This window comes from Pongo abelii, chromosome 4 (assembly GCF_028885655.2).
Source record: "Pongo abelii isolate AG06213 chromosome 4, NHGRI_mPonAbe1-v2.0_pri, whole genome shotgun sequence".
NCBI lineage: Eukaryota > Metazoa > Chordata > Mammalia > Primates > Hominidae > Pongo > Pongo abelii.
Window position 1 is genome coordinate 155673372 of NC_071989.2, and position 22190 is coordinate 155695561.

The 22190-nt window shown below is 41.0% G+C and overlaps 1 protein-coding gene and 1 long non-coding RNA gene across 2 annotated transcripts in view; one reads left to right on the forward strand and one right to left on the reverse strand.

The window, feature by feature from the left end:
- The window catches only part of LOC112133513 (uncharacterized), a 57866-nt gene extending 49329 nt beyond the window's left edge, over positions 1–8537 (reverse strand). Inside the window, exon 1 of the long non-coding RNA XR_008519208.1 lies at positions 8288–8537. This is a non-coding gene — a long non-coding RNA (uncharacterized LOC112133513). The remainder of the gene's footprint in view (positions 1–8287) is intronic.
- A 153-nt stretch (positions 8538–8690) lies between these two features.
- The window catches only part of STK32A (serine/threonine kinase 32A), a 151981-nt gene continuing 138481 nt past the window's right edge, over positions 8691–22190 (forward strand). The window contains 2 exon segments of the mRNA NM_001132142.1: positions 8691–8769; positions 13107–13254. Of these exon segments, the coding sequence (NP_001125614.1) occupies positions 13203–13254 (52 nt within the window). The 5' untranslated portion in view covers positions 8691–8769; positions 13107–13202.

A 22190-nucleotide genomic window follows, 5' to 3' on the forward strand; every position in this document is an offset into this window, starting at 1 on the left:
CCACCCGCAGAGAGCAAGGGCAACAAAGGTGCCTGGGAAATTTGGGGGCTGGGAGCCAGGCGACATGGGCCTACCAAAGGTTCTCTCCACTAACTGTTATGCTACACTGGGCAAGTATTTTCTGTCTTTGTGCCTCAATTCCCTCTGCAATAAAACGGAAAAAAAAAAAAAAATCTACCAGACCACAGTCCTTTAAGGATCTTTCCTGTTGGGATCCTATAAAATTCTCACCACTGTCTTGGTCTCCCGTCATAACCCCAAGGGAAGTCTTAATGGCAACCTTGCCTTTCCCTGTCTAAGATCAGCAGGCTCCGACCCGCCACCCCCACGCCCACCACCATGGCGACGCAGGCCGCGTCTCTTCAGGGGAACCCCAGCCCGGCCCGGGAAGTTGGGGAGGCACCCCCCTGCGATATGGAAAGTAATAGCACCCCCACTTCATCCCCTGGATATTACGATACACATCACAGGTGGGCGAGGCACCCCTCTGGGAAGTAATAGCACCGCCTTCTCCCACCCCTGACTATTACGATCCACATAGCAGGTCGGTGAGGCACACCCCTGCGATACGGGGAGTAATAGCACCCCCCTCGCCCGCCCCGGCTATTACGATCCACTACGCAGTGGGGTGAGGCACCCCCTTGCGATATGTGGAGTAATAGGACTCCCTTTCCCCTACTGGCTGTTACGATCCACATCGCAGGGGGCTGAGGCAACTCCCGACGATACCGATACCGGGAGTTACAGCACTCCCTTTACCCCCCCTGGCTATTACGATCCACACGGCAAGGGGGTGAGCCCTCCCCCTGCCTTACAGGGAGTTACAGTCCCCCCTACCCCCCTGGCTATTACGATCCACATCGCAGAGGGGTGAGCTACCCCCCGCCATATGGGGGTAATATCCCCTTCCTCTCCCCTGCACCCCCCGACCCAGCTATTGCAATCCACGGTGGACTCACAGCCTGTTTACAATGTTGTGAGTAATATCATTAGTATTGTAATAGTGGAAATTACCAACTATTTCACACATGGATGTACACCTTCTGCAGTACTGGGAGTAATATCATCTTTTTCCTCTCTGAATATTATAAACAATATCACAGGAGTGTTTATACTCCCTGTGATATTGGGTGTCATATCAGTCTTCCACGTTAAAATTAGAAACAATATCCCTGGACGCGTGTACCACTTTTGTGAAATTTAAGGTATTACCCTCTTCTCTCCTGGATCATGGGAACAATATCCCTGGGGGGTGTACACTTTCTGCGATATTGGTAGGTAATAGCATCCCCTCCGCCTTTGAATATTAAAGACAGTCTCACGCGGGGTGTACAACCCCTGCGATATTGGCAATATTATTATCCTCTCTCCCTGCATATTAGGAAAAATATCAGTATCAGTGTATACCTCCTGCGATATGGGGATTAATATCCTCTTCTCCTCTTATGGATATTAGAAACAATATCACAGGGGTTTTACACTTTCTTCGATATCTGGAGTAATGTCATCCTCTCTTTGTCTGAATGGTAAGAACAGTATCACGGGGGGGATGTACACTCCCTGCGATATTTTGAGTAATATTACCCTCTCCCCCGTTCCCTTGATATTAGAAACAAAATCCCAGCGTGGGTGTACTCCTCCTGCTATATGGAAAGTAATATCCTCTCCCTTCCTGGATTTTAGGAACAATATCATAGGGTGGGGGTACACAGCCTGCGATATTGAAAGTAATATCATCGTCTTTCTTTCCGGACATTAAGAACACTATCACAGAAGGGTTGTACACTCTCTGCGATACTGGGCGTCATATCATTTTCGCCTTCCCTGAATATTAGGAGCAATATCCCTGAGTGGAGGTACACCCACTGTGATATTGGGATTAATGTCATATTCTAACCCCTGGATATGACGAGCAATATGTCAAAGTGGGTGTACACCCACGGCGATATTGGGGGTAATATCATGCTCTCCCTCCCTGGATATTAGGAACAATGTCACAGGTGGGTGTACACCCCCTGCAGTATAAAGAATCATATTATCTTCTCTTCCTTTAGCTTTTAAGAACAATATCACATGGGGGGTGTACACCCCCTGCTCTATTGGGAGTAATATTCTCTCGTATTCTGGATAGTAGGAATCATATCACAGGCGGAGTGTGCAACTCCTGTGATATTGAGAGTAATATCATCCTCTCCCAACACGCATATTAGAAATAATATCACAGGGGGCGTATACACTTCTTCGATATTGGTAGTAATATCATCCTCTCCCCCCTGGATTTAAGAAACAATATGACAAGCTGGGTGGACACCCCCCGCGGTATGGGGAGTCATGTCCCGCCCTGGATATTAGGATCCACGGTGGACACACCACGTGTTTACGATATTGTGAGGAACATCTCCCCCTCTAGAAATTACGAACAATATCAAAGGCGGGTGTACACCGTCTGCAATATAGGGAGTCATATCATCCTTTCCACCCCCTGGATATTAGGAACAATGTCAAAGGAGTGTTTATAACCCCTGCGATATTGGGAGGAATATCATCCTCTCCCACGTTGAAATTAGGAGGAGTATCCCTGGAGGTGTCTACACCCCTGCGATATTAAAGGGAATATCATCCTCTTCACTGCTGAATCATGGGAACGTTATCACTGGGGGGTGTACACTCTCTGCGATATTGGGAGTAATATCATCCTCTCCGCTTTGGAATATTAAGTACAATGTCACCGGAAGGGGGGAGTGTACACTTGCTGCGGTATTGGGAATAATATTATCAACTCCCCACCTGCATATTAGGAAAGATATTAGAGTGGGTGTACACCTTCTCCGATATGGGGAGTAATATAATATTCTCCCCTTCTGGATATCAGGAACAATATCACACGGGGGTATGGACTTTCTGCGATATTGGGAATAATATCAACCTCTCGGCCTTTGAATATTAAGAACAATATCACAGGGTGGATGTACACCCCCTGCGATATTGGGAGTAATATCAGCCTCTGCCCTCTGTGGCTATTAGGAAAAATATCCCAGGCTAGGTGTACACCTCCTGCTATATGAGGAGTAATGTCATCCTCTTCCTGCCAGGATGTTAATAACAATATCACAGGGTGGGTGAACACAGCCTGCGATACTGGAAGTATGATCATCCTCTCCCCCTCCGGATACTAGGAACAATATCACAGAAGAGGTGTTCACTCCCTGCGATATTGGGAGTCATATCATACACTTCCTCCGTGAATATTAGGAGCAATATCACCGGGCGGATGTACACCCACTGCTATGCTGGGAGTCATGTCATACCCTATCCCCTGGATATTAGGATCAGTGTTACAGGGTGAGTGTACAACTACTTCGATATTAAAACTAATATCATGATCTCCATCCCTAGATGCTAGGAACAATATCACAGGTGGGTGTACACCCCCTGACGTATGAGGAGTGATACTATTATAATTAGCAATCAGTAATTATTAATATTAATATTAATTACTGGTACAATATTATTAAGTAATAATTAATTATTTTAATTTTACAATTGTGTATAACTAATTGTTGATGTTAATGTTATTTATCAATATTATTAATCTTAATATTATCATTTTATCATCATTTTATGATGGATTTAATTATTACTGATATGATTATTTCATTATTAATAATGATATTACTATGAATTATTAATCATGTGCATTATGATTAAGTCATATTAATTTTGTCCTCATTATTATCAATGATTACTCTTAATCATTATTATATGTATTAATATTAATAATCAATAGTATTTTTCCTGATATCCGGTGGGGAGAGGGTGATATTATTCCCAATATCACAGAAGGTATACACTCCCCTATGATGTTATTTTTAATAGCCAGGGGCTACAGGATGACATTACTCGAAATATCGCAGTGGGTGTACATCCCTTCTGTGATCTAGTTTCTAATATCCTGGGTGGGAGAGGATAATATTACTCCCAATATCACAAGGGGCGTAGACCTCCCCTGTGATATTGTCTCTAATATCCAAAGGTGGAGAGGATGATATTTCTTCCAATTTCGCAGGGGATGTACACCACCCCTGTGATACAGTTCCTAATATCCAGGCGGCGACAGGATGATATTAGTCTCAATATCGCAGGAGGTGTACACTCCCTAGTGATGTTGTTCCTAATATCCAGGGACGGAGAGGATGCTATCACTCCCAATATAACAGGGGGTGTACACCCCTTCTGTGACATTGTTCCTAATAGCCAGCGGGGGAGAGGAAGATATTACTCCCAAAATCGCAGGGGGTATACACCCCCTTATGATATTGTTTCTTAGATCCCGGGAGGGAGACGATGATACTAGTGGCAATATCACAGGGGCTGTACACACCTCCTGCGATATTGTTTTTATCCCTAGGGGGAGAGCATAATATGACTCTCAATATCGCAGGGGGTGGACACCTCCTTTGTAATATTGTTCTTAATGTCCATGATGAGAGAGGATATTACTCCCTGTATCGCAAGAAGTGCACAGCCTCCTGTGATATAGTTCCTAATATCTAGTTGCAGAGAGGATGATATTACTCCCAATATCGCACGAGTTGTAAAACGCCTTCGATATTTTGCCTACAATCCCGGGGGGGAGAGGATGACATTACTCCCAATATCGAAGAAGGTGTACATTCCCCCTTGACGACATTCTTTGTAATATCCACATTAGGAGACGATGATATTACGCCCAATACCACAGGGGCTGTACACCCCTCCTGTGATATTGTTCGTAATATCTCAGGGAAGAGAGGATGATATGACACCCAATATCGCAGGCGGTGTACACCCTCCCAGTGATATTGTTCTTAATGTCCTTGAAGGGAAATGATGTTATTACCGCAGATATCGAAGAGGTTGTACTCTCTCTCCCTTCCAGGATATTGCTCCTAATATCCAGGGGAAGAGAGGATAACATTATGTCCAATATCTCAGGGGGTTGTACACCCCACCCCCGTGATATTGTTCCTAATATCCAAAGGTAGAGACGATAAAACTACTCCCGATATCGCAGGGGGTGTACACCCCTTTTGTGATACTGTTCTTAATATTTAGGCGGGGAGACAACGATGTTACTGTCCATATCGCAGGGGTGGACAACATCCCTGTGATGTGGTTTTTAATACTCAGTGGGGGAGAGGATGCTATTAATTCCAATATCACAGGGGACACACCTCCTGTGATATTGTTCCTAGTATCCAGGGGAAGAGAAATGATATGACTCACAATATGGCAAGAGGTGTACAGCCCCTCCATAATATTGTCCCTAATATCCAGGGGGGATTAGAATGATATTACTCCCCCTATCACAGAGGGTGTACAGTACCCCAGTGATATTGTTCCTTATATCCAGGGAGAGAGAGGATAATATTACCCCCAATATCGTAGGGGTGTACACACCCCCTGTGATATTGTTCCTAATATTTAGGCGGGGAGAGGATGATATCCCAATATCACAGGGAGTGTAAACCCCCCTGTTATTTTGTTGCTAATATCTAGGTTGGGAGAGGATGATATTACTGCCAATATCGCATGAGTTGTACACCCCGCCTGTGATATTATTCCTAATATCCAGGGGAAGAGAGAATGATATTACTTTCAATAGCGCTGGAGGTGAACACATCCATGTGATATTGTTCCTAATATCCAGTGGGGGAGACTATGATATTACTGGCCATATCGCGGGGGTTGTGCACCCCCTCTGTGATGTTGTTTTTAATATCCGGGGGTAGAGGATGACATGCCTGTCAATATTGCAGTGGGTGTACACCAACTCTGTGGTATTGTTCTTAATATCCAGGGAGGGAGAGGATGATATAACTGTCAATATGGCAAGGGGTGGACACCCCTTCTTTGATATTGTTCCTAATATCCAGGGGGGAAGAGTATGATATTAATCCCAATATCGCTGGGAGTATGCACCCCTTTTTGATTTTGTTCCTAATATCGCGGGGGAGAGTCTAGGTTATTACTGGCCATATCACAGGGTGTGTACACCACCACTGTTATATTGTTTTTTATTTCCAGCAATGAAGAAATTGATATTACTCCCAAAATGGAATGGGCTGTACATCCCCCATGAGATATGGTTCCTAATATTCAGAAGGGAAAGGATGATATTACCCCCAATGTTGCAGCGGGTGTATAATCCTCCTGTGATATTGCTCCTAATATCTAGCAGGGGTGAGGATGATATTACTCGCAGTAACGCAGAGGATGTACACCGCCTCTGTGATATTGTTCTCAATATCCGTGGGGATAGAACATTATATTACTCCCAGTATCGCAGGTGGTGTACATCCACGCCCCATGATATTTTTTCTGACACCCAGGTGAGGGGAGGATGATGTTACTCCCAATATCGCAAGTGGTGTACAAACATTCTTTGATATTTTTCCTACTCTTTACGGGTTGAGAGGATGGTATTACTCCCAGTATCGAAGAAAGTGTACACGCCCCCTGTGATATTGTTCCTTATATCCAAGTTAAAAAAGAATGATATTACTTTCAATATCGCAGGGGGTGGGGTGTACTCTCCGCCTGTGATATTATTTCTAATATCAAGGGGAACAGAGAATAATGTTACTCCCAATAGCGCAAGGGATGTACACAAATGGTGATATTGTTCCTAATATCCAGGGAAGAAGATGATGATATTACTGGCCATATCGCAGGAAGTGTACACCCTCCTGTAATATTGTTTCTAATATTCAGTGGGGGAGAGAATAAAATTGATCCCAATATCGCAGAAGGTGTACAGACCCCTTTGATAGAGTTTTTAATGTACAGGGAAAAGAGAACAATATTACGCCCAATATCGCAGGCGTTGTAACCCCCCCCCGCCCCCCGCTGTATATTCTTCCTAATAGGCAGCGTAGTAGAGGCTTATATTACTACCAATATCGCAGAAGGTGCACACACACCTGTGATATACTTCCTAATATCCAGCGGGAAAGAGGCTGCTATTACTTTCAATATCGCAGTGGGTGTACATCCCCACTGTGGTTTTGCTCCTAATATCCAGGGGGGAAGAGGATGATATTACTGACAATATCACAGGGGGTGTACACCTCTTCTGTGATATGGTTCCTGATATAAAGGGGGAGAGTGGATGATATTACTCTTAATAACTTAGGAAGTGTACACGCACCCTGTGATTTTGTCCCTAATAACGACATGGGGAGAGGCGATATTACTCCCAATATTGCAAGGGATGGACACACTGCCAATCATATTGTTTCTTAAATCCAGGAAGGGAAAAGATGGTATTACTACAATATTGAAAGGATGTCCAGAACGCATTTCTTATTGTTCTTAATATCCAGGTTGAAAGAAGATAACGTTACTCTTAATACAACAAGAGTGGTACACCCCGCCTGTGATATGATTCGTAAAATCTAGAAGAAGAGAGAATGATATTACTTCCAAAAATACACTGGGTGTACAACCCCCTTTGATATTGTTCCTAATATCTAAAGGAAGAGATGATATTACTCCCAATACTGTAGAAGGTATACACCGTCCTGTGATATTGTTCCTAATAACTAGTGGGTGAGGGCATGATATTACTTCAAATATCGCAGTGGCTTTACACTCCTTCCGTGGTATTTCTCCTAATTTCCAGGGGGTGGAGTACGAAGTTACTCCCAATATAGTAGGGGGTGTACACCCACGCTGTCATATTTCTACGAATATTCAGGGAAACACAGCACGATAGAACTCCAAGTCTCGCAAAGAGTGTACACCATTTTGTGATATTGTTCCTAATATCCGGAGGTGGAGAGGATGATGTTTGTTTCAATATCGCAGGCTGTGTACACACACCCTGTGAAATTGTTTCTAATATCCAAGAGGGGAGAGAATGCTATTAATCCCCGTATAACAAGAGGGTGAGGCACACCCCGCCATATGGGGAGTAATAGGACCCCCCCTCCCTCCCTGGCTACTACGATCCACATCGCAGGGGTGTGAGGCACTCCCCCGCCATATGGGGATTAATAGCATCCCCCTCTACCCCCCTTGACTATTACGATCCACATCGCAGGGAAGTGAGGCTTCCCCCGCGATATGGGTAGTAACAGCACCCCCCTCTCCACCCCAACCCCCCGGCTTTTAGGATCCACATCGCAAGGGGGTGAGGCACCCCCGGCGATATGGGGAGTAATAGCACCCCCTTCTCCCCCCCGGCTATTACAGTCCACATCGCAGGGGTGTGAGGTAGCTCCCGTGATATGGGGAGTAATAGTACCCGCTGTGCGTCCTGGTGGCTCCGGACCCGGCGCAAGCGCGGCGGGACCTCCATCCGTAGCCCTCTCCCCGCACCTCGCCCTCCCGGGGTCCTTGTCTAGTCTCAGCAGGCGGCAAACGGACCCCAGGCGTCTGACTCTCACCCAGGCGACTGCCCAGCGGTTTCTGGAGAGAGCGTTAAGCGGAGACGCCCGCTGGCAAGCAGATCCCGCCTCCTTCCCTGGCCGAGGAGCCGCCCCTCCGGGGTAGCTGTGCGCTGGGCGGCGCTCGGACCCCTTGGCAGCCGCAGGTGCCTCCCCGGCCCAGCCCAGCTCAGTCCAGCGCAGCCCAGCCCAGCCCGGCCCTTGCAGCCTCCGCCGCTTCCAGGCAGATAGGTGCCTTTCCTTGCTCCTTGCTCTTGGAGTTCTTCTCTTAGTCCGTGCTCCCTGGATGAAAGCATCGCTCCGAGCCTCATGGGAGGAATGAAGGAAGAATCGAGACTAGGTGAGTGGTGGTCTAGATTTAACGAATAATAACAATAAACCTGCATGCTAAGGGTACTGTTGGGAAGCTAGGAAGTGCAAGGAGAAGAAAAGACAAAGGCTGCTGATCAAGATAACTCACAAAACTAAATGCAGGCTGGGACCAATTCTAGCTATTTTGCACTCCACCCAGGTTCCCCTGCCTGGCACTGACTCGTGTGCAGACCCAGACAGACTTCAATAAATATTTGCTGGGTTGAGACAAGTGAGTGGAGGTGTTTCTCCTTGTTCTCCAGCATCTAAACAAGCAAAACCTAGCTGCTTTTGATGATTGCTTCATCTCCACAAGGACTTTTTCCCCCAGGACTTAAAAAATAAAATGTGGTGTATTCACACAACGGACTGCTATGCAGCACTTAAAAAGCTAAAATCAGAGCTGTAGGGATCAGCATGCCTGTACCTAGATTTCAGAAGTATGATGGTAGATAGACACAGCAAGATGCAAAATATATCCACTCTATCGTGCCATTTAGGTGACTTATTTTAAGACCCTTTTCATGTTTGTAAAATCGTAGAACGGGGACTGTAAAATGTTTATCACATCCGTGATTGTGGCTGTCTTTGGAAAGTGTGAAAGGGAAATCAATTGGACTTTAGGGTTAAGGTGGAAATAATATTTCCCTAAAATGTTTTAAAAATAAAAATGATAATATAAAGATGACCAAATATAAACAATTGTTAACTGAGAGTGTTATTAACTTGGGCATTTTTCGTGTTTTTCCCGCTATTTTTAAAATATTTCTTAATCTAAGAAGTTCTGTTTTTCAAATGCAAACAAAATAAGTTGTGTCTACACACATCCTGTGACAATGAAACCTAAAATGTTTAATCAAAAGTTGCAACTTTCTTGCATCACCTCCTATGTTTTCCAATCCTAGAAGACCACACCTCTTTATCTAGGGAGGCTTGGTGGTTAGAGAAGCTTACCTGTTGACAACCCCCAAATTACAGGCCAAAGATGAAAGGTTGGTATTAGGGACCTAGTTCCCAGTAAATAATCTGATAATCAGCCAGGTCAGGGTAGACTCTGAAAACTCCCTGTGTCCCTGCAAGACAAATTTCTCCTCCTTTTACATTTCATATGCTTTGGATTTTCATTTTCATGGATGGTAGCTGTCCTCTTCACATCTCAAAATGATGCTTAGGTAGCACTGCAGACTTAGCGCCCAGAGATCAGGAAGGGCTGGGGGATTGGTAAAAGAGTCCTACAGCTCTATTGGGCTCTTCAGCAGAGTGGAAAGGACATGTCTCCATTTTCCTGTGAGAGAAAAGTAGATTTCTTTCTGAATATGAAAAAAAAAAATCTAATTTGGTTATCCACATGGGAGAGAAAATGAAAAATAATTTTAAACTGGATTGTGTATGTTAGGTGCAATGAAGAAGATACTAAACGGCCACCCAGTGGTTCCATCTGCTTCCCCCTTCTGCAGACACACACAAAAATGGTTCCCTGTTTGCATATTATCTTCCCACTAAAAATCACTGGGTCCGTGGTGAACAAAATTGTCTGCACATCAGAATGAAATTCTGAAACATGGAAAATTGCGATAATATTCCTTCCTCTTTCTCTTTCTGATTTGACAATTCGCAAGGTCAGTGCTTGGTATCTCTTATGTTGCAGGATGACGGGCTACTTGAGAAAAACCTGAGGTGTGAAGAAAGATGTAAGAATGACAGCACTGGGGTGCGCTGTGAAAACTACATGTACTCAGGTTTTAAGCACAAAATAAAAGACAATGTAGCCTCTGCCTGCAGTTAACAACTGCAAATCCTTAAAATTAATGTTCTGCCTGCCAGGCACCGTGGCTCAAGCCTGTAATCCCAGCACTATGGGAGGCCGAGGTGGGTGGATCACGAGGTCAGGAGATCCAGACCATCCTGGCTAACATGGTGAAACCCTGTCTCTACTAAAAATGCAAAAAAATCAGCCGGGCATGGTGGCGGGCGCCTGTAGTCCCAGCTACTTGGGAGGCTGAAACAGGAGAATGGCGTGAACCCAGGAGGCAGAGCTTGCAGTGAGCCAAGATGGCGCCACTGCACTCCAGCCTGGGCGACAGAGCAAGACTCTGTCTCAAAAAAAAAAAAAAAAAATGTTCTCTTTAGGACCATTCATCTCTTTCTAGTGCCATCAGTGGTTCAGTCCTTACACTATCCCTCATTTGGATTTTAAACACAATAATAAAGCACAAAGGCCACCCCATTTGCTTCTCCCTAACTCACAATAAAACACTCACAATAAAAAGTGCATCCCACTTACTTCTTAACTCCCTTGTCCGCTGGAGTTAAACTCCTTTTGATTTTTTATCCTGGAGAAATGGTTGAGTTCTATCTTCCTGGGTCTCAATAATTCCACTGAGCTTCCATCAGCCACCTGTGACCACCTGCCCCTGCCCACTCCCTCTCTCATACCATTTAATTGGTTGCTTCCTAATTGCTGACTCTCTTTGCTCTCTATTTAATTATTCTTGCTAAAGTCCATAAGGCACTTTGCCAGCAGTTGGCTTTTAGTATGAAAAGTAGCATTTCCTTAATGAGTCTGCCTTCCAAACGAAGGGTTTACTTACATTTTCCTAATGGGAAAAAGAGCTTTTCTTCTACACTTGCTTAGGGGTTTCATAAGTTCTTTTTCAATAACTCATCCTTAACACTTTCTCCAATTCTGCCTGTAATCGATATTCCCTTCACATGTAAAGAGCTCAGGAGGAAATCAACTATTTTTTTAAAATATGCTATAAGGAAATTCTGCTACTCTTAGAAATAGCAGGAGCTAACATTCATTCTTTGCATATCATGTGCCCTAGCATTGTGCCAATTACCTTACATACGTTGTCTCATTATCTGTATCCATGACCATATCTGTGCTAAGCATGAAATTTTCTTAAGCCAGATAGCTGAGTAGAATTTTAAAATATTATTTTGTACAAAATCTAGACCTTTACCCCATTTGGGGGATAGATCTGAAGATCTGGGCTCATGTTTCCATGTGGTGACAATCTGTTTGATCTGAGCAAAAACTTTATTTGGATGGAGCCATTGTCACCATTGTCTGCCCAATGCACTAATGTTAAATGCCCAGTCTGGCTCACTCATTTGCATCATCTGCCTGGCTCCTATAGGGATCCCAGCTTGTCAGTCCTGAGGTAGACACTGTCATTTCCCCCATTCTAGAGGTGAGAGGTTACATAACTGGGCCAAAGGCATTATCAGTGTCAGTTTTAGGACTAGAATACAGGATGATGCCTCTCTTTACCATTATGTTTTAAAGTGGAGCAAAGCCATAGTTTTTTCAGGATTTTTTCTTGTTCACACGTATCATTTAATTTGAGCCTCAGAGTGGCTAACAGTTTTGAGCACTTATGCTATGAAAATGTTTTGTGTATTCACTTAAATGTATGCATACCATACATTTATGTAACTCAATACATAGTTATATATAAATGTGATATAACATGTATGTATAACAGAGTTACACATATATGTGTACTATTTAACTTAATATATAATGAGTTAAGTGTATGCATATCATACATTTATGTAACTCAATATATAAAGAGTTATATAATACAACAGAGTTCATATATATATAAATGTTATATATAAACATAATATATATGTTAATATATATTAACAAAGAGTTATATAATACAACACAGAGTTAATAATATATAAATACAACACAAATAATTATATATGTGTGTAGTATACATTTAACTTAATATATAATGAGTTAAATGTTATGTCTATCCCATTCAACTCTCCATTGAGGAAAGGATCATTATCTTCTCCAAGTTCAGAAGAAGGAAACAAAGAAATGTATTGAAATTCAGCAATTTGCTGGTGTGGTCAAGTCCAACCCCGAACTTGTTTCTTTTACATTGTAGTACCCTCCAGGGTATGCAGAAACAGATAGCTAGTGCATATTTACGACTAAAAAAGAAAGTTTTTGTTGTTGATTACCCAGTAACAACAAGAAAGTATAAAATCAGCATATTTTCTCAACAATATTTTCATTTTATAGTTGTTGAATAAAGTATGGCTGACTCCATTTTAAACTTTTCTACGTACCTTGAAAAATATGTTGCTTTCCTCCCATTCTGTAAGTCTAGGTCTGCTATTGATGAGCCATGCAGTGTTTTCTCCTGTTGCTTGATGTTTTTATTCTGAAATCATGGTTGGTTTTCAAACACAAAAGTTTTCACTACAGTGATACAGATGAGGTTTATGTTTCGGCCACAGTCTATACTCAGGGTGCCTACAGTAGAGCATATTATTAGGGTACTATTTCTTTTCCTATCCTAGATATCCAACTAAGGCTTCAGGACATGTTTTGAGCGAAGATGTGTGTTTCTGCCCGGATAGTATAAATCGAGGATCCAGGTCTGGGCAGATTCAACCATGGGAGCCAACACTTCAAGCAAACCACCAGTGTTTGATGAAAATGAAGATGGTAAGAAATATGGGATAGTGGCATATAAAAAATAGAATTTTGCACAATTCAAGTATATGCTTCTAGTTTCATAAGTTAAGCATAAGCATGGTCTGTAGGGCCTTGAAGGGAAAAGGCAAAGCTGCATGAGTGAGCCTGAGGACTTTGAAGGCTCATAGCTAGGTTTTACCTTCCACTTTCCATGGGACCTTTGGCAGCTTTCCTAATCTCCACTATACCAATGTCCTTTGTCCGAAGGGAGCTGCAGTTGGGCATGTGGTGGATAGTTAAATGATTCGTTTGTCCTCTGTGCTGTTCCTTGGCAGTTGAAGTTACCCCCATTGCTCATTGTTATAGAAAATACATTATCAACATGTACGTGAATGATAACCAGTGCTCATAATATTATAGAATGAAGCTGTGCCTTCGGAATTTCCAACTGCCAAGTTTTTGTGTACTAGACAAATCCCATAATGCTATGTCATAGAAAAAAGAATCAGTTTTATTGGAGAAAAGGGAAACTTTCCAGGCCAGACTGAGCAGGACCAGAGTAAAGGCATGAGTCCTCCTGATTCTCCCATCAGTGAGGCATGCTGGAACTGGGCAATGCCTCCTCATGTCCCTCTTCCTTCCTATATGTTAAGTGTGAACAGCATTGGCATATGCAGGTGGCAGCTGTTTGTAGGTTGTCTGGGGGAAAAAAATGCCCCAAGCCCCAGGTAGTAAGTTGTCCAGACCTCTGAGAGAGGGAGCTCTTCCGAGTAATTCCCAGAGAGCTCTGCTAATTGGAACAGGGAGGAAATGAATGGACTGAAATTCAGGAAATCTGACACCAGTCCTACTACCAGTTACTTTTTAGGCCCAAGCAGCTTATTTACTGACTCTATCTTCAATTTTGTTATCAGTAAAGTGAGGAGATAGGTCCCTTCCCACTCAAGAAGTTTATCATTTTGAGATCCTAAAGCAGCTTTGTGAATTCTGAAGAAGCTTCTAAATCATCAAGGAAAGTTTATTGGGTTAGAATGCAAGTTTGATTGCTGCAATGAAAACTACAAATAACAGTGGCTTAAGCCAAATGGACATGTTTATCTTTCTCATGTGACAATCTAGGCATAAGTAATCCAGGTGATGTGTGGTTCCAGCAGCTTAGGGACTCTGACGCCAACTACTTGCCTTTTTCCCTCTCTTCCCATTTCTAGAGTGGTACTCTCAGGGTGGCTAACCAACCACAACAAATTCCAGCCAGTGAGAAAGGTGGAAAGTAGGAGAGGTTATGCCCACTTATTTATAGGATTTGCTCTGGCTTGTCACTTTTGTTCACTTGCACTTAGCTAGATAAAAGAAAGACTGGGAAATTCAGTTTGTTATCTTGGGTGGCCATGAACCTTCTAAAAATAAGGAGTTCTGTTTTATTACAAAAGAAAAGAAGAATTAGGAGTTTGTCACGATTGGGGACAACTATGTCTGCTGTAGTTGGGGGCAAACAATCTTAGTTTTGAATCTTTGGATGGAAATACTTTTAAAAACAAAATATGGGCCGGGCACAATGGCTCATGCCTGTAATCCCAGCACTTTGGGAGGCCGAGGCAGGCAGATCACGAGGTCAGGAGACTGAGACCATCCTGGCTAACATGGTGAAACCCTGTCTCTACTAAAAAATACAAAAAATTAGCCGGGCGTGGTGGTGGGCGCCTGTAGTCCCAGCTACGCAGGAGGCTGAGGCAGGAGAATGGCGGGAACCCGGGAGGCAGAGCTTGCAATGAGCCGAGATCGGGCCACTGCACTCCAGCCTGGGTGACAGAGCGAGACTCCATCTCAAAACAAACAAACAAACAAACAAAAAACAAAAACAAAATGTATGGCTGCTCAGGACGCCTTGTTTCAAGCTATTCACTATCAGTTTGGAGGCCCATTCTTACTATTTCTACAGAATAGTTCATAGGAATCTTGAAATTATATAGCTGGAAAGGGGCCTTAAAACTTTTTTTTTTCATGGCTATTTTGGTTGCCGTGCTTTAATTTATCAAATAGTAAAATCAAAGATCTAGAGACTAGTGATATTACTTAATTTTTCTGTCTCTAAAATGGAAAGACAAATAGGCTTGCTTTTCATTTAGTTGGTTTCCTCTGCTTCCTCTGGACTCAGAGCTAATATTGTACATGAGGCTGGTCGTCAGAGAACAGGGTGGAAAAGAGAGGCCAGCTGCATACTTTTAACTTGCTGGGCTACATTTGAAGGTATTAGGATAGCATTATGATGAGAAAACACAGAAATGCCTAACTCTTCCTTGATTCAGCCAGGCTTTCTTCTTGTGTGATGCCCAAGAAAGCTACATACCCAAAGAATTGTGACAATTGGGAAATAAGGTACCCCTTTTTAGTTACTTTAAAGGACTCTAAAAAAACTAGGTTGAAGGAGAGTTAGGCTTAGGGACCAGACAGGTCTTTCTTAACACCCTCTAGGTCACCACCTTTTCTGTTGACCGGCTTCTCAGCCCAATGAGATGAACCCACTGCAGCACCCATAAAGGGAAGATCTGAGAATAGCAACAAGTCTGTGCCTCCCAGAGGTGCTAGGCTCTCTGTCTGTTTATGCAGACAGTTGCAAGGCAAAGGAAGTAGGAGGGCAAGTCCACCTACTATAAACCTGTCACTCTCTAGACATGAAGAATAGAGGAGGAAACAAGTTGGTCCTTGCTCTGTCGTTGTGAAGCCCATGTTCTGATGGTGGAAGGCTGACAATAAACAGGTAAATAATACGTAAACCAGATAATTTCTCAGTGCCTTAAAGGCCACCAAGGAAATGACTCCTAGTGATCTTACAGACAGTGACAGTGATGGTGAGGAGGCCACTTTAGATAGGGTGGTTGCGGTTGTCTTTCTAAGGAGGTGACGTTTGGGCTGAAGCCTGAAAGATGAGAAGAAGCTAGCTATGAAATGACATGAAAAGAATAGTTCAAGAACAGGAAAAACAAGTCCAAAATCCAAATAATGACAAAATCAGGATTGAATAGTTGCCTATATCTTAACGTTCTCTCATGAGCACGAGTTTGCCAAAGAGACTGCGTTTATTGCCATGTTAACTTATTTCTTTAAAAGATCATTGACTTGGGGAGAAAAAGTATGCCATTCTAGGGAATTTACTTTTCTTTAAAATTCAGTACATTTTGTAAAGTTCATTTGACTCTTCGCATAAATCTGGATTGAGCACAAGGTAAAATTGTATCTGATTGCTGTGAAGCTCCTGACCAAGAAAAAGCAACCAAAAAGCACTGATTAACCAAACAACATTAATGCCTATGTCATTTTTGATATCCATATTTTTATACACATAATCATAATGTATAATCAAACTGGGCCAGTATCAAGGGCACTAAAATGAGCTAACTTAATTATTTTAAAAATATTGCCTAAAAGAATCCCAATATGGGATTTCTAAAAAGTTTTTTAAAATTTTTAAAAAGATTTTTTAAAAGATTTTTTAACATATTTTCTTCAAACTGTTTAATATTTCCAATATATAGATATGAGAAGAACATTTAACCAATATTTTTCCCAAGTAATATTTCAAGAATTCTCTCTTATGGAAAAAGTGTTTTTGTTCACTTTGAAGGTAATTAAGGAGCAAGATAAGAGGTTATTGGATGTCCCTTGAGATAAGCTATTCTTGCCAGAATTCATCCTGACACTTGCATTTCATGTTGTTCCATCTGATATCTGATCTTGAACACATCATTTTATTAGTTACTTATGTTGATCTTTATTCAGCGAAAACAAAGTAGAAGATTTTCGGGCTGGGCACGGTTGCTTACGCCTGTAATCCCAGCACTTCAGGAGGCCAAGGTGGGCAGATCACGAGGTCAAGAGATTGAAACCATCTTGGCCAATGTGGTGAAACCCCATCTCTACTAAAAAATACAAAAAAATTAGCTGGGCATGCTGGTGTGTGCCTGTAGTCCCAGCTATTCGGGAGGCTGAGGCAGGAGAATCGCTTGAACCCGGGAGGTGAAGTTTGCAGTGAGCTGAGATTGCTCCACTGCACTCCAGCCTGGCGACAGAGCAAGACTCTGTCCAAAAAAAAAAAAAAAAAAGGCTTGCTTATTTGATTATGTAAGATATCTTTCATAATTTAGATCTCAAATTATACTATTGTTTTGTTTTGCGGTTTTAGCTCTTATGTTTTAGGGCAAATCTTAAGTCCTAATTACCTTTTTTTATTATTGTGGTAAAATATATATAACAAAATGTACCATTTAATCATTTTAGAATATACGGTTTATGACATTAAGCACATTCACATTATCATGCAACTATCACCACTACCCATCTTCAGAACATTTCTCTTCTCAAACTGAAACTCGGTACCTCTGAAACAATAACATCCACATTCCATCCCCTCCCCAGTCCCTGTTAACAACCATTTAACTTTGTGTCTCCATGAATTTAACTACTCTATGTACCTCATATAAATGGAACATATAAGATTTGTTCTTTTGCGTCTGGCTTATTTCATTTAGCATATATTTTCAAGGTTCATCCATGTTGTAGCATGTGTCAAGATTCTCTTTCTTTTTAAGTCTGAGTTGTATTCCATTGTATGGATATACCACATTTTGTTTATCTTTTCATTAGTTGACATTGACTGTCCTCATCTTTTGATTTTTGTGAATAAGGCTGCTATAAGCATTGGTGTGCAAATATCTGTTCAAGTCCCTGTTTTCAATTCTTTTGGGTATATACCTAGAAGTGGAATCACTGGATCATATAATTCCTTGTTTGACTCTCTGAGGAACCATCATACTGTCTTCTACCTAATTATGCTTTGTGTTTTATTAATGGGACACAGCCTGGCATGATGGGCTAGAGTATTGGAAAGGCATACACAGGTTCAAATCTCAGCTGTGCCACATGCCAGTAATCTACATGTTTCTATGAGAAGAGTCAAAGGTGATATAGCCTGGTCAGCCATTATCAGACACTAAAGTCAATTTAACTAATTATATGGTGTTCTAAGGAAACTTGAGGTACCACAAGAAAAGTCTCCAAATCTAAATAATTACTAGTGAATTAATTGAGGGGGAGACTTATTTAAACTTTGTAAGCCTCAGTTTCTTTATATGTAAAATGCAGGTAATAATTGGGCATACTTCATTAGGTCTTTGTGAGGATTGAATAAATAATGCACGTAAAACACTTAGCAAAGTATTTCCCATAAAGTAACCACCCAATTAATGCTAATTAAGTGTTATTTACTAACATCAGAGTTTCCTAGTGTGAACTCTTCGAAGTACTTTAAGTTCTGAGAGAAACAACATTGATTAAATGCAACTCTGTTGATGCCGTGGTTGATTAGACCTATTCATGTTTCTATTGATTGAATTAACAGAATGGCAGATTTTATGGATTCTGTTAAAACCTATATAAAAACGCTTTAAAAGAAGCCAAGTTATTGACTGCACAAAAACGTAATCTCATCTGATATCTTTTTTATCCCCCTGAGGTTTTTGTATTTTTGTTTAAAGCAAAATCAAGAACTAATTGGGATGAAAATAACTAAAGTTTACTTTGTCTAAGTCCCAAACTGACTAATAAGTAATGCCATTTGATCAACAGATTCAGTGAAAACTGTCCCCCATTCTCAACTGCCATATGGATATTCTGAAATATAATTAATGATGCAGAAAAACATTTTTTGTTTTCTGAAATTAAAGCATAGACGTGCAAGTGACACTTCTTTTTAATGCTTACAACCTTTTTTTAAAAATCTACTTTATTTTCTCTATCTGAATGCACTAGATTTTGTTTGTTTGTTTGTGTGGTTGGTTGGTATGGTTTTGCTTATTGAGGTTTTCAGGCTGATTTAGAAAAAAGAAATCTTTACAGGAGAGAGTGGACTTGTTTACAATTCAGAGTCGAAGCAACAAGAAAAAATCTTGCAGTCATTATGAGTAATATGTGTATCCAAGTTTATACAAAGAATGTAAAGGTGATAAAGTTGGCTTAGTTAAATCAAGAGACAGCCTTCTTCTAGAGCTAAGAAAATTTGGACTTAAGTTTAAAAAGCTGCTCTAAAGAGTTCATCAATGCCCTGAGTTTGCAGAGAGTTCAATTATTGCATTATTCTTTGGACTTGCTGAAAACTCAGTGTTCTACTTTTATTTGGCAACACCATCTCCTAGGATATGTGGCTGTTTCCAGTTTTCCAGCATCTTCAGTGACAGAGGCAATGGGATCCTTTAAAAAAATGTTGGGCCAAGGAAATTGGCCACAGATTTGCAATCCAAAAGAAATAGGAGGCTGCTAAATTGATTCCAGCTATGAAGGACATCGAAAATTTCTTTTGTTATTTGAATGTCTATCATGGCCTATTTGCACTCAATTTAATAGGCAAATGAATTTCCCACTTTCCCTTACCAGCCTTCAGTAATGTTGTCTTGTATTTATTATTTTGCATTAGAATGGTTGGAAAAGTTAAAGAAAAATTTCCCTAGCAAGAATTGGCTTCTTAAAAAAATAAGTCATCTTGGACAACCTAACATTTAGTAAAGGCATTTGTCATAAATAACCTCAAGTCCAATTTATGGCAAGGGTTTTAATTTGTAAGGGCTTTATTTCTCCATACAAAGGGATTGGAGAAACAAACTAGAAAGCCAGAAAACAGACCACAAACACTGAGCTAGTGGTTCCAACTGGAGTGTTCCCTGAGCAGTGAGTTATGAATACTTGTTTAGAAGAATCAACTCAAACAAATTTAGGAAAGTCACATCCTGCCTTTAGAGCTTCCAGTGTTTGTTAGCATATTAAAGTCTCTGAAATGACCTACAATATTGAAATCTCAGTCTTCTGCTATTTTTAATATTTATTTCAAAATGAAATAATTTTTGTGAAAAACATTTTAATATCTGTGGCTCATAATATTCTGTGGATCTCAGTCTGGGAAATGGAAGATTATAATCGTATCTACTCTTTATCTGTTGGAAACATCTTTCCATTTATTTTTCCTGCTGGTTTAATGGCAACAAATTTTTACACGTGAAATATTTGTAATGTGATTTATATGAAAAAATGTAATTTTCTTTCATTACACGATCAAAAGTGGTTATGCTCCTCTGTAAGTTTTCCTTACAAGTTTTTATGTTGCATAATTTATATCTATTTGGTTTAATGAGTAAAACACAAGATAGCTCAGTTTAATTCTGGGATGTTGGATGTTTCTAGTTAAAGAACAAGTTGGATTTGATGAAAATTCACTGCTTCTTTATTATTTTTTAAAACTCAAGAACATGTTAGTTAAAGAGTGTCTTCTGAACAAATTCTTGTGAAGTAGTTGCTGATTATTAAGTAACACTCATGCTACCCTAACTTTTTATACTATCCAGAGCTATAGACATTTTTAATTTTCAACTTGCAACTACCTCGGTTGAAAAATTAAATCTGCAAGCCAGTTTCATTGTTCAGACAATTTGGTTATCACTTCAAGCCTACTATCTTCAAAGAAAATGGGAGTGCAGGCCTTCATGGGAGCTGACTTCTGCTGTATGGCCTTGCAAATGTCAACTCGATTAGAGTGACCAGTGTTAGCCCCTCAATTCACAAACTCAGGTCCCATGAAATATACAGGGATTTCTACTATGCATTACTATGTGACCATTCATGGAAGTTTCATTTGGAAACACAGACATTAAAAAGCCAGTCATGGAATAATATTCTTGTTAAAACAGGACTTTGGCAAAAAGGACTAGAAAACTTATGGCTATAGATTTTGAATCCAATAGCCTTGCATAGGCTTTTCTGTTTCCTCCTAAACTATGTCTTCTGTCCTTTCTGGAGGCATATTTATAGTAAAATAAACAAAATTAACCTTGTTTTACACTCGAGTAACCTATACCTTTGGTTATTTATGAGAATGACTTAAAGCAGAGTTGGCAACTTTTTCTGTAATGGGCCAGATACTAAATATTTTACACTTTCCAAGTAATACAGTCTCTCTCATAACTACTCAACTCTGCCATTGTAGCATAAAAGCAGACTTAGACAATGCAGACACAAATGAACATGGCTTTGTTCCAATAAAACTTTATTTATGGACACTGAAATGTGAATTTCAAAAATATTTTTTGCATAGGATCAAATATTATTCTTTTGATTTTTTTCCAATCAATAAAAAGTGTAAAAATCGGCCAGGCATGGTGGCTCGTGCCTGTAATACCAGCACTTTGGGAGGCCGAGATGGGCAGATCACCTGAGGTCAGGAGTTCGAGACCAGCCTGACCAACATGGAGAAACCCTGTCTATACTAAAAATACAAAATTAGCTGGGTGTGGTGGGGCCTGCCTGTAATCCCAGCTACTCGGGAGGCTGAGGCAGGAGAATCACTTGAACGCGGGAGGCAGAGGTTGCAGTGAGCCCAGATTGCACCATTGCACTCTAGCCTGGGCAACAAGAGCAAAACTCCGTCTCAAAAAAAAAAAGTGTAAAAACCATTCTTAGTTCATGAGCTATACAAAAATAGATAGTGAGCTAGATTTGGCCCATGGGCCTTATTGTGCTGACTCCTGCTCTAAACATCTTGCAGACATTTCTTCATATGCCCTAAGAGGTTTCTGATATCCCCTCATAATACCCTGGCCTTACACCAAGACTACAATCTGTTCTTTGCAGATGCTTAATAAATTCATTCTTCCCTGTCATTCAGTTGATCCGTGTGAGCCAGTGGAAATACTTGGGCCAATAAATCTAGTATGTTTGAGAGTAAAATATGCTATTTTTGTAAGATATATTATTTAATGGCCACACAACCTAAATTCAATTAAATTGTTACAACCTGTAAAGCATTTAAAATATGACTAGGCAGAATTTGCTTCCTACTAAAGACATTTATTCGATTGAGGAGCGTCCAACAGTTGATGTTGATCCCCCCATCCTGCCCTACTGTTCTACTTTGCAATTTGTTTGAA